Genomic DNA, 9,980 nt, shown 5'->3' with positions numbered 1-9,980 from the left:
ACAACTAGGTCAAGAGAGCAAGGGTAACTCAAGGTAACTCAAGGTCGAATGAAGTCACCTGAAAAAATATATATGCAAAGCAGGAGTTGGGTTACACCTGAAGGTCAAACAACACAGGGCGGAACAGGTTTAAACCTGTTTGAAGAAAAACAACACAGACATGAGTAGAAGGCGCGATGTCTAACTAAGGTGAGTCTATTATGTTAACCCACTAGATACGACGGTCTTTGAACGTAGAGGCTTTATTTTAATATTCTAGCTGAAAGTTAAGGAAATGGCCCACAAGACGTTAACGTATTCAAACCATACTATCGCAGGTGAAAACATGTCTGAGCTAAGGTGGGCTACATGATTAACATGTCTGACTAAGGTGAGTCTATCTTGTTCACCTACTAGATATGACAGTATTGAAATGTAGAGGCTTTCTTTGAATATTCTAGCTGAATGTTAAGGGAATGGCCCACCTGACGTTAACCTATGAAACGATGTAACTTTACCAGGTGTAAACATGTCTGCGCTAAGGTGTGCAACTACGAAATAAACATGTCGACTGGCGCCATGGAACAAGGTCAAGGAAAGACATAAATTGATCAGGGCAGTCTAAGGTACATGTACTCGTCACCAACAGCATAACAAAGTAAGTAATAAATAATAGCCATAACCCAACCAACTGAAGACCTATGGCTATGTAATAGCCCTTGTCTAGTTTGCCAATCAAATCAAATCAAATCAATCAATCAAATCAAACAGCAACTATAACATGCTATAGTCATATCATATCATGAGCATGAGATAATTGATCAGATTATTTTTACACAATGGATCATTGGCTTATCCACATGACGAACCAAATTTCATAGCTGACGCAATACCCTAGTGTCGCACATACGTTTTATTTTTCAGTTGACATTGAACTGCTCAGTCACGCCATAAACATCCCCGAGCAATGGCACGGGTGCAGTTCGTCGACAAAGCGCCAGATGGCGGTTGGGGATGGGTGGTTGTGGCAGGCACTTTCTTCATCCACGTCGTGGTGATTGCGTCCCTCGTGTCCTTCGGAGTGTTCTACGCAGAGTTCCGCGAGGTTTTCAAGGAGGGTGCCGGGACTACTTCCTTCATCAGCTCTATCCTAGGGGCTACTCTACTTATGTGCTGTGAGTATACAACTACATTTTGCCATTTGCATGTGACATATGTAACTGAGATAGAGAAGACTATCGATACATATCAAGTATGCAAATGACTGTCTAATTTGCATAATTGATAAGAAAATGCTGTAATTCCGTAGTAGTAAATGATGGTAGTGTAATTCGTGTGGCATTCGGAATTTAAGTTAAGTTGAACATTATTAGATACAATAATGCAAATCAGGGCCTCATTTCAATGATTTAAGATTAAATGTCAGAATAGCCTTCTTTGTTAAGACAAGACTATCGTTCTAGTTCTAACGATCAATCAACATTATCACTCTGGTGTTAAGATCAAGAGTGAAGTTGGTTATGCCCGAATTATAACAATGACAATCATGTTTATATGTTGAGTAAAGTAAATATTACCTGCATGCATACATCCATGAAATGTCATAGAGGTTAATACAGAAGAAGAACTTTATTGTACGACAATTGTACACGGTACAATGTATGGCAACAACTATCAAAACATAATACAAAATATAGGTATAGAATAAAACTCGACATCCTAATTACGAAAACAATAAGGTCTATCATAAGTCTTTGACATAGTGTCATAATCGAGTGGGGCTAATCATTATTTACCTCTTTTTGCATTGTTGGGGTTGTTGCATCTGAATATATATTCAAATCTGTCTGTAGCATCGAGACTGTGCTTGATTTATATTACCTTAGCTATAGGCGGTAGGTTATATTTTCGGTCGGGCTATGTTGGAGTGACCAAAATTTGGTAGGGGTCGGGGCATTAGCTCTAGCACAAGCCGTTCAGGCGTTATGCGACATGGAAGTTGGCGCAGGCCTCAATTGCAAAAGCCCCCCTTCCCGTCCGAATTGGGTTAAACCTCTGCTGTACCTTACTATAAATACATTTTCAGCTTAACAGAATATAATTTTTTCTTACTGATATATGAGTAACAATATATGTTAGAATCAATAAAATATCTGTTAACTTGTAGGAGAAACAGAAGTCGATAGATGGTCAATTTTAGACGAGACTAAGGCCTTAACCAGGCAAAAATCCGCCATTTTGACAAATGGCCGTTGCCATGCTAACCGTTGACCACAGACCTAAATTTCCCATTTAAAAAAAAAAGTTTGGGCCAATGCCCCTACCAACACAACAAATTTGAGGGAAATCGATTGTCTTTTAGTTTGGCCACATTATGCTTTGTTTTTACAAGACAGAGCCTCTTAAAAGCACCTAGAGCACTTTATGTCGCTTCAAACTCGAATAAAAAAAACTCAAATTTTTATTTATTTCTACAAACTAAAAGGATCACTGTGTAGCTTATTTTCGCGCGGCTTTTAAGCACCTTTAACATGTAATTATCACGCAAATGTGCTTAACATTTAATGTCAATTTCATCAAGATTACAGGGACTATAAAATTTCCAGTTGTCAAGCCACATAAAATGCTCTGATGCCTTTAATTGTTACGAATAGTGTTCTTGATCCAATCCGCAACAGCAGTGACCCGTGCGTAGACGCCGGGCTTGCCGGGCCTTGCACAGCCGTCTCCCCAGCTCGTCACGCCCTGCAGCCAGTACTGTCCATCCGACTGGCAAACAAGCGGGCCTCCGCTATCACCCTGCGGAGAGATTAGTACAACACATGTCTATGTTATGCTTCGGTCCCGATTGGGAAAAAAAGGGGCCCCGTCGGGTTGGGTTTTTTTTACCTTCGGTCGTGACCCGTACGTGACCCAGTGGGATACCCTGGGGCTGCCGGAATATTTTTGGGCCCGGCCAGGACCCCGAATTATTTGCTTAACTTAACTTAAAATCAACGCGGGACCCTGTAACAAATAGACGCCGTGAACTAATCGTGCGATCAGCAGGAGCCCCCCCCCCCACTATCCAGCAGTCCACCGGGACAAATTTTTGGCTCGGGGGGACCAGACCCCCTACGGGCACCGGCGCAATTGGGACGCCAGCCTTAACTTTACACAGTCAAGCATCACATTTTGGATCACGTCTATCATGTTGAACATGAGTTTTATCAAAGGGAGCTCGCAAGTACCAACAAGCAGTGAAAACTATCATCAATCGCATTGCGTCATTCTTGCCTGTGTTTAACTGTTCAGCCTTCCTGACCACTTGGATTTCAAAATGAAGGAACCTTTTTTGCCAGTTTTTTGGCACGTTTACAATCGGTTTTGATGTTTCCAGAGCATGTCATTCATAACATTAATCGAATAAACATAGCCTAACCGTGAACAACACTTGGCCTGTGGAAACGGGTAGAAGGAGTGCGTTACCTGGCAAGTGTCGATTCCTCCGGCCTTGTATCCGGCACAGAACTCCGCGGTCGAGTCATAGCCGGACCAAGCATACACACGAGAGCACTCCGCGTCACTCACTATGGGTACGTCCGCTTCCTGGAGATGGTTCTTAGTAGAACCGCCTGCAAGGAGCGATGAGTTGATTTTTTATAGAAGTTGCACAATATGATGAACCTAACTCGTTCCTTACCATTTCACCACCAAAACAAGTTGTGGTCTCGTGTTGCATTTTCTGCAGTGATAGCAAGACGGCGATGTACCTTGGTAGAATTACAGTAAAACATTTTATGAAAATTAAGACAATAAAAAATTATTTTTTCCTTTTCTCATAGTATGTTCAGAGTGGTTCCTCTGATGCATATTTCATAAAGTTTCAATTCTTTTTTTTTTAATTCACAACTTTAATCACCACCATCAATTTTAACAACCAGGATCAAAATCAAGTAAAAATCTCCATATCATAATAATTAAAAACATTACTTGAAAGTAACATTTGAGAAGTAAAGCGATACATAAAAAAAATTAACCAGCTATGACAGAATGATAGATAGGATAAAAATCATGATATCATAACGTTATAACATACAAAACAATTAAGTTTCAACTTTAGTCTCTCATCGGAATGGAGAAAGTAATGTTGAGGAATCTGCTTTTTAATTTTGTCTGGCTTTCGGATCGACGGAGGGTGCACATACCTTCCTTGGCATACCCCCAGCCGGTTATGCTGCACACCGTCCCCGGTACGGGAAAAACTGTGGAAGCCTCGGGTACGCAGACAGGCCGGACGTACTGGCTAAAACGAACCTTTTCCTTTAACTTCAGGAGAGCTGTTGGAAGAACACAATGATCCTGAATCATCACGGTAGGCATAGCATTCTATACGACGAGAATTGTTTTGACGGCCCCCAAAGAATGCTATGGAGGCAGGTTTATCTGCAAGTGATCAGTTTGAAAGGTGTCAGAATCCAGCTGGAGTAGGTTGATGGGTCACGATTACAGGCATGCGCAGAGGATGAATTTTCTATACCATATGCATCCTTGTAAAAAGTAAGTGTCAGGTGCCTGTTTGATGGGAAATATTGGTACTATGGAGCTGGAAGTTATGGATGAGGGCTGTGGCTATTTCATTTGGTAGAAAACAGGCTTTTATTCATGTTTGGAATGTCCGAGACACTTTAGAAGAGGTGTAGTTTGGATGTGTTCATAATAGGGAGGCCAAGATCATCAGAGCTTGACACATTTGTTTTGATATGGAAGCAAAACTTTGCGCCGTTCGAAATCGGCTCAAAATCACTAGATGGACACTCTAGAGATCAGACTAGAGATCGAATGTGCCCTGTCCATCCAGCTTATGGAAGGAATATTACATATATATATATATTTCTATATATATATTCTCTCTCTCTCTCTCTCTCTCTCTCTCTCTCTCTCTCTCTCTCTCTCTCTCTCTCTCTCTATATATATATATATATATATATATATATATATATATATATATACTAACATGCTCCTCTGTAACTGGTTCCTCATTGCTACTCTACATAAGTACTTAATTGGCTTTGAGTCGACTGAAGAGAGCTCACCGACATCGTATTCGTCCCCACTATAACTTGGGTGAATGAAGACTTTTTTGGTCTTAATGGTGCGCTCTGAGCCGTCATCTCCAGACAGTCTGGTCTCTCCGAAGGTCACATAGGGTTTGTCTCCGCTGTAACATAAACTCGTACATGAGATCCCTTTAAAAAGGACCATTCAATGCAGTCACTATCTAATGACTTTATGTGATAGACAAGGTAATGATTTGGCCGGAGACATACCATCAGCTAACACGATACCCATCGTCATGAAGGGAAACTACTTAGTACAATGCAAAACTTTCTTCCAACACTAAGATTCAAGGATCAAATTTCCAGCGACCACTGTCGCCTTCTGCAGGATCAGTCATGACTAGGGGTGGGTACCGGTACAAAACCGGTATTTTCTTATGGACCGGTCCAAAAAAACCGGTCCAGAAAAAATCAGTGGACCGGCCTATGGACCGATTAGAAAATTCACAGTACCAGGCTACCAGCAGGCGGTCACATAACCGGTCTAAGAAAATACAAAACAGCAGAATTAACGAAGATTTTTGAAGACGTTAGCTGTGAATCATATCTAGATCAGTCAACAGACGGTGAGAGGAGTATAGTTAATTTTGAGACAAAGTGCGAACCTAAGAAATCATATCGTTTCATACATGACGTTAGTGATCCGACACATGCATACACTTGCACTGACAGAGACCTTTACTTGTGTCTCGCTCTCCAAAATATGATGTACTGCGACACTACTATAATCAGGTACAGGTACAGGTCCGTACCTGGACCTGACCCTCTGGACCTGGACCGGACCTGAATTTTCTGTACCGGTACCCACCCCTAGTCATGACCAATCACTTCCGAACGTAAACTCGCGAGAGTTGCAGACACGTGACTTTATTGACACGTGACGTCAGCAAGCGGTCAAACGTACCAAGAGGTTTATAACACCCACTGTCTGTGTTTAGTGATCGTTGAAGATTTGATCCATGAATACCTTAGTGTTGGAAAAAAGTTTAGCATTGCACTATGGTTGCTACCAACACAGATGAGCTTCCATCATAAGCGGTACTACTTTTATCTCCTGAAGTTCACAAACATGAAGACTATGGGGAAAGTTAGTAAGATCTTACTCACTCGCTCACGCAGTGGGCAGCTGTCAGAACCCATTTACGGTGGATAAGGGCGCCGCCGCAGAAGTGAAAAAGACCGTAGGGGAAGGAGCGGAGGGATACCTATGTAATATAAAAGAAAAATGAGTAATCAAACAAACATAGATAAACAAAACCACTACTTCGGTCACTTTGGGATTAAACACTCTGCTTCAATTACTCTCCAAGCAGAGGTTGTTGGGGGAAGATTGTGGCCTTTTTATCATATGCCCCGTTTTTTGGATTGAGGAGAGCGGACAAAAAACGGGGCATATGATAAAAAGGTCACAATCTTCCCCAACAACCTCTGCTTGGAGAGTGGCTTCAATCAGAATAATACTAGTATGTTGCCATATCCATCAGTGTGGTTGAGACATCTAAAATTGCCTACTCGTGGCAATGAGGCCTAGAATGATATTTTTGCTGTAATATATACTTTGAATTCACAACTTCTTGTACAAATGTATGCAAAAACTAAGAGATACGAGTGGCTCTGATTACAAATGACTTGACCATCTCCTCAGCTCTCAACTCTTCACAGCTTTTGCTGCAATCTATATAGAAAGCTGCAAGACAATAAGCTGGTCCATGGTTTGAAGTGCGTATGCGAAGTGCGGTGCAATGTGGGTAATAGGTCAAAGTTGAAAGCCCCTGAGACAAACAAAAACGTCTGAACATGGTGTAATGCATGTTCTAGACAAGAACTGTTTACAAATTAAGACCTTGACCTCTGATATAGCGCATGCGCAGTTCAACCCGAGAATCGGCCTAATCAGATATTCAGAAAGTGGCGCAGTTACCTGCCATGGCCACGCCCCATGGTTTGCGTCACTTCCGCCGACAATACGACCATCGGAATTGCGTGCGACTCCAGGAACGCCGCAACTCATCCTCCGTTCTTTGATTAAAAAAGATACAAAGTTACCATAGCTTAGAGATCAGCCATTCACACGCCCACAAACAAACACAGAATGTAACCGAAAACAGATTCCTTTAACAACGCCTGAGCGTGTATAATTGCCAATGTCTCTTTGAATTCTGTCCCCCGATGTTCCCTTAAGCCCCCATCACAAATAATAAGAAATTCAGCTCGGCCGACATGTTGGCGAGTTTGAAATGTGCATTTTGGTGAAAGTACGGCGACGTCCGGTCGATTACGGGGGCTTCGGGCGATTTTCAGAAATAAAAGTTTATCCAAATATTGGCCTTTTACCAGGTTAGTCGATACTGGTTTCGTCCATCATCCAAGAAATGGTACCATCTCATGGGGGATTTTTACTTTTTAGTGTTCGACGGACGTCGCCCGAGATCTTCATTGGAAAATACGGTCGACGCTCGGGCGATTTTGAAATTCGGCGAGCTTCGGGCGATCTACAAAGTCGGCCGACGCTCGCATGAATTGTGACGCCGGCTATAGGAACTAGGTCTTAATAGGTCTAGGTAGTTTGGTCCTAACATGGGCGCCAGTCCGGTTAGTTGATAGATATCTATAATTACCAGGGGTATGGTTGGTAGGGGGAAGGGTATAGATGCTTTTCATTGACGTCATAGTAATCATAGTTTCAATCCCCCAGGGGACCATGTTGGTGGGTAATTGGGTCAAGCTGTATAATCTCGGATGTTTGGGTGTTAAACAACATCAGAAAAGTTTATGTCTATATAATGCACTCGTCCGTGTTCAATAAATAGCAGTCTTATTATCATTCAATATAACTAGAAAATGGTTTATTTTGGTGGCATAGGCACTTTAAGAGACGTAGACTGTAATCCAACAGGGCGGAAGTGACGTCAAGTGAAAAGCATAATATGTGGGAGCCCTGGTAGACAAGCTACGATTCTCCGATGGCGTAGTTAGTTTACCAGGGCTCCCATATAGGCTTTTCTTCTTCTTATTCCTTTTCATACTCAGCAGGTTGAGGGCTCAGGGATAAGGGTTTCATCTTGGTACAGGTGGCATTGTGGCTGACAGGTGGCTTTTGGCTCATCACAGGGGCGCCACTCACTGACCGCCGCAGGGGCGCCTCTCCCTGACCGCTGCAGGGCGCCACTCCCTGACCGCCACCCGACCTGTTGGGTCGCTGTGAATACTCATTCATTTGACGTCACTTGCGTACACACGAAGTCTTCAAAGTAACGTAAGTCTATCTGAAGATCCCACAAAACACAACACAACACAACATAACATATCATTTGGCGATAAAGGAAACACGGCCGAGATTTCAGCACGGTTAAACCTCACCTTTTCGGGCGGCATCTACAGAACCAGGAATAGCCAAGGCGATGGAACATAACACTATCAAAGCAACAGAAGACGACATCGCGCTGCCCCAACAATATTTCCACATACGTCAGTATGAGCTATGATACAGAAGAAAGCCGAATGCCCCTACTTCTTACTTCTGAAAAATGTTCTTAGACGATGCAGCAAGCTCGTTTGAGCCCACCTACGTCAGTAGTAACTAAACCCTCCCACTTGTTCAGATAATTGTCTGTTTTGGTTTTCAGGTGTGAATTGTAATGTAAATTCGTTTCCATGGGGTAGAATGTAAACGCCCCGGGACATGTCTCAGCCCTCGTCAAGGCGCACGGACACTTTTGTTTTTGTTGTCGCAGGACAGAATAGATAGTCGACAAAGATCTACCACAAGACAGGTGGATTTTGGAAGCCACATCCACTACTTTCCTATGTCTGCCACGCCAGAGGAACGTCCCCAATACACCTTTCTCACGAGGGGACATGATAGAATGATCTCGAGGCCAATGAGGCAAAGAAACATGGATTTAGTTTTTCTCCCAAACCACACTAAGCTTTGAAATATGATTTCAAGGTATCAATATTATAACTAGTGTAATGCACAGAAAAGCTGCAGCAATTTAGAGCCACATTGACCGATCCTATAGTCCCCGCCTGCCTCCGTCAAAACGTAGAAATTCAGGTATTTGACGGACATGCAGCCACTTTCTCATTGGTCGATTCTCTAATTACCGTGTAATCATTGGTTGAACTGATAATTGTGTTGGACAGTAAGGATCGGTTGCCACGATGGCCTCGTCTTCATTCTACCATGTCCGCCGCATGAGAAAGGTGTATTTGGTACCGTAAACGTATCGCAAGACGAATATGACTGTGCCCTCACTGATGACTTGATGGTGGCTAATATGATATTGTATTACATAAATCTGAAATATGATACTGACTAGCAATTATGTCTCGCCGACGTTTAAATTTCAAAATTAGGGAGTAAGTGGAATTCAGAAGATTTAGAACTAGTTTTTCGGAATGCAAATGATCCGCCTGCGGTGGGTTCCATTAGTACTAGTACCACGGGTTAGGCATTATAGGGGTTAGGAAAACCGGATAAACGTGTTATATATCTGTTGTCTACTGTAGCCGCTGCCAGTTACGACTCACCTATGTGTTGCACTGGCCGGCATTCTCAATAACTATAAAAAAATCATAATCTTGATCGAGCTAGTAATTACAAAACAAACTACGGTATGTACATATATGAATGGTTTATTATCATTTCAAAATCGACATTATTACGCAATAATACCACCTAGCAGCCAACGGCTGAATTACGTGTGAATATTTTACATGTTTCGCATAAAAAGGAGCATATAACAATATATAAAGCTACAAATATCAAAGAACATCACTAAATACCATGGTGTCCGTATGTCTGTAATAACATTTACAGTTTACTAAGTTTCAATATTAAGTTTCTTTACGAAATTCTCAGTGACTTCTCAAACTTAGTGACATGTATATATGTAGTTT

The 9,980-nt window shown here is 42.1% G+C and overlaps 2 protein-coding genes across 6 annotated transcripts in view; one reads left to right on the top strand and one right to left on the bottom strand.

Annotated features, from left to right (window-relative positions):
• LOC136437918 (monocarboxylate transporter 12-like) overlaps positions 1–9,980 on the top strand; it is a 127,596-nt gene continuing 117,616 nt past the window's right edge. The window contains exons 1-3 of one of the 4 annotated variants that reach the window (XM_066432499.1): positions 1–189; positions 318–370; positions 904–1,154. In XM_066432499.1, the coding sequence (XP_066288596.1) occupies positions 947–1,154 (208 nt within the window). In that variant the 5' untranslated portion in view covers positions 1–189; positions 318–370; positions 904–946. The other 3 variants (XM_066432498.1, XM_066432497.1, XM_066432500.1) reach the window with 3 other exon arrangements.
• Positions 1,289–8,667, bottom strand: LOC136437920 (trypsin-2-like). 2 transcript variants are annotated; one of them, XM_066432501.1, is made up of 7 exons: positions 8,439–8,667; positions 7,000–7,097; positions 6,186–6,283; positions 5,055–5,179; positions 4,167–4,298; positions 3,448–3,593; positions 1,289–2,778 (listed from the first exon to the last, which is right to left on the bottom strand). In XM_066432501.1, exons 1-7 carry the CDS (start codon positions 8,542–8,544, stop codon positions 2,617–2,619), a joined length of 867 nt encoding a protein of 288 aa, XP_066288598.1. In that variant the 5' UTR covers positions 8,545–8,667; the 3' UTR covers positions 1,289–2,616. The 2 variants fall into 2 exon arrangements, with proteins under 2 accessions (XP_066288598.1, XP_066288599.1); XM_066432502.1 differs by lacking the exon at positions 8,439–8,667 and adding an exon at positions 7,413–7,639.

The sequence above is a fragment of the Branchiostoma lanceolatum genome, chromosome 7 (assembly GCF_035083965.1).
Source record: "Branchiostoma lanceolatum isolate klBraLanc5 chromosome 7, klBraLanc5.hap2, whole genome shotgun sequence".
In the NCBI taxonomy this organism is placed as follows: domain Eukaryota; kingdom Metazoa; phylum Chordata; class Leptocardii; order Amphioxiformes; family Branchiostomatidae; genus Branchiostoma; species Branchiostoma lanceolatum.
This window is presented reverse-complemented; position numbering and strand designations above follow the sequence as displayed.

Coding starts and splice junctions, on each gene's coding strand:
- LOC136437920 (XM_066432501.1), bottom strand. CDS start 8,544: ATGTGGAAATATTGTTGGGGCAGCGCGATGTCGTCTTCTGTTGCTTTG. Junction 6,284..6,999: donor ATGGGGCGTGGCCATGGCAG/GTAACTGCGCCA, acceptor TATATTACATAG/GTATCCCTCCGCTCCTTCCC. Junction 2,779..3,447: donor GAGGAATCGACACTTGCCAG/GTAACGCACTCC, acceptor ATCTCTCCGCAG/GGTGATAGCGGAGGCCCGCT.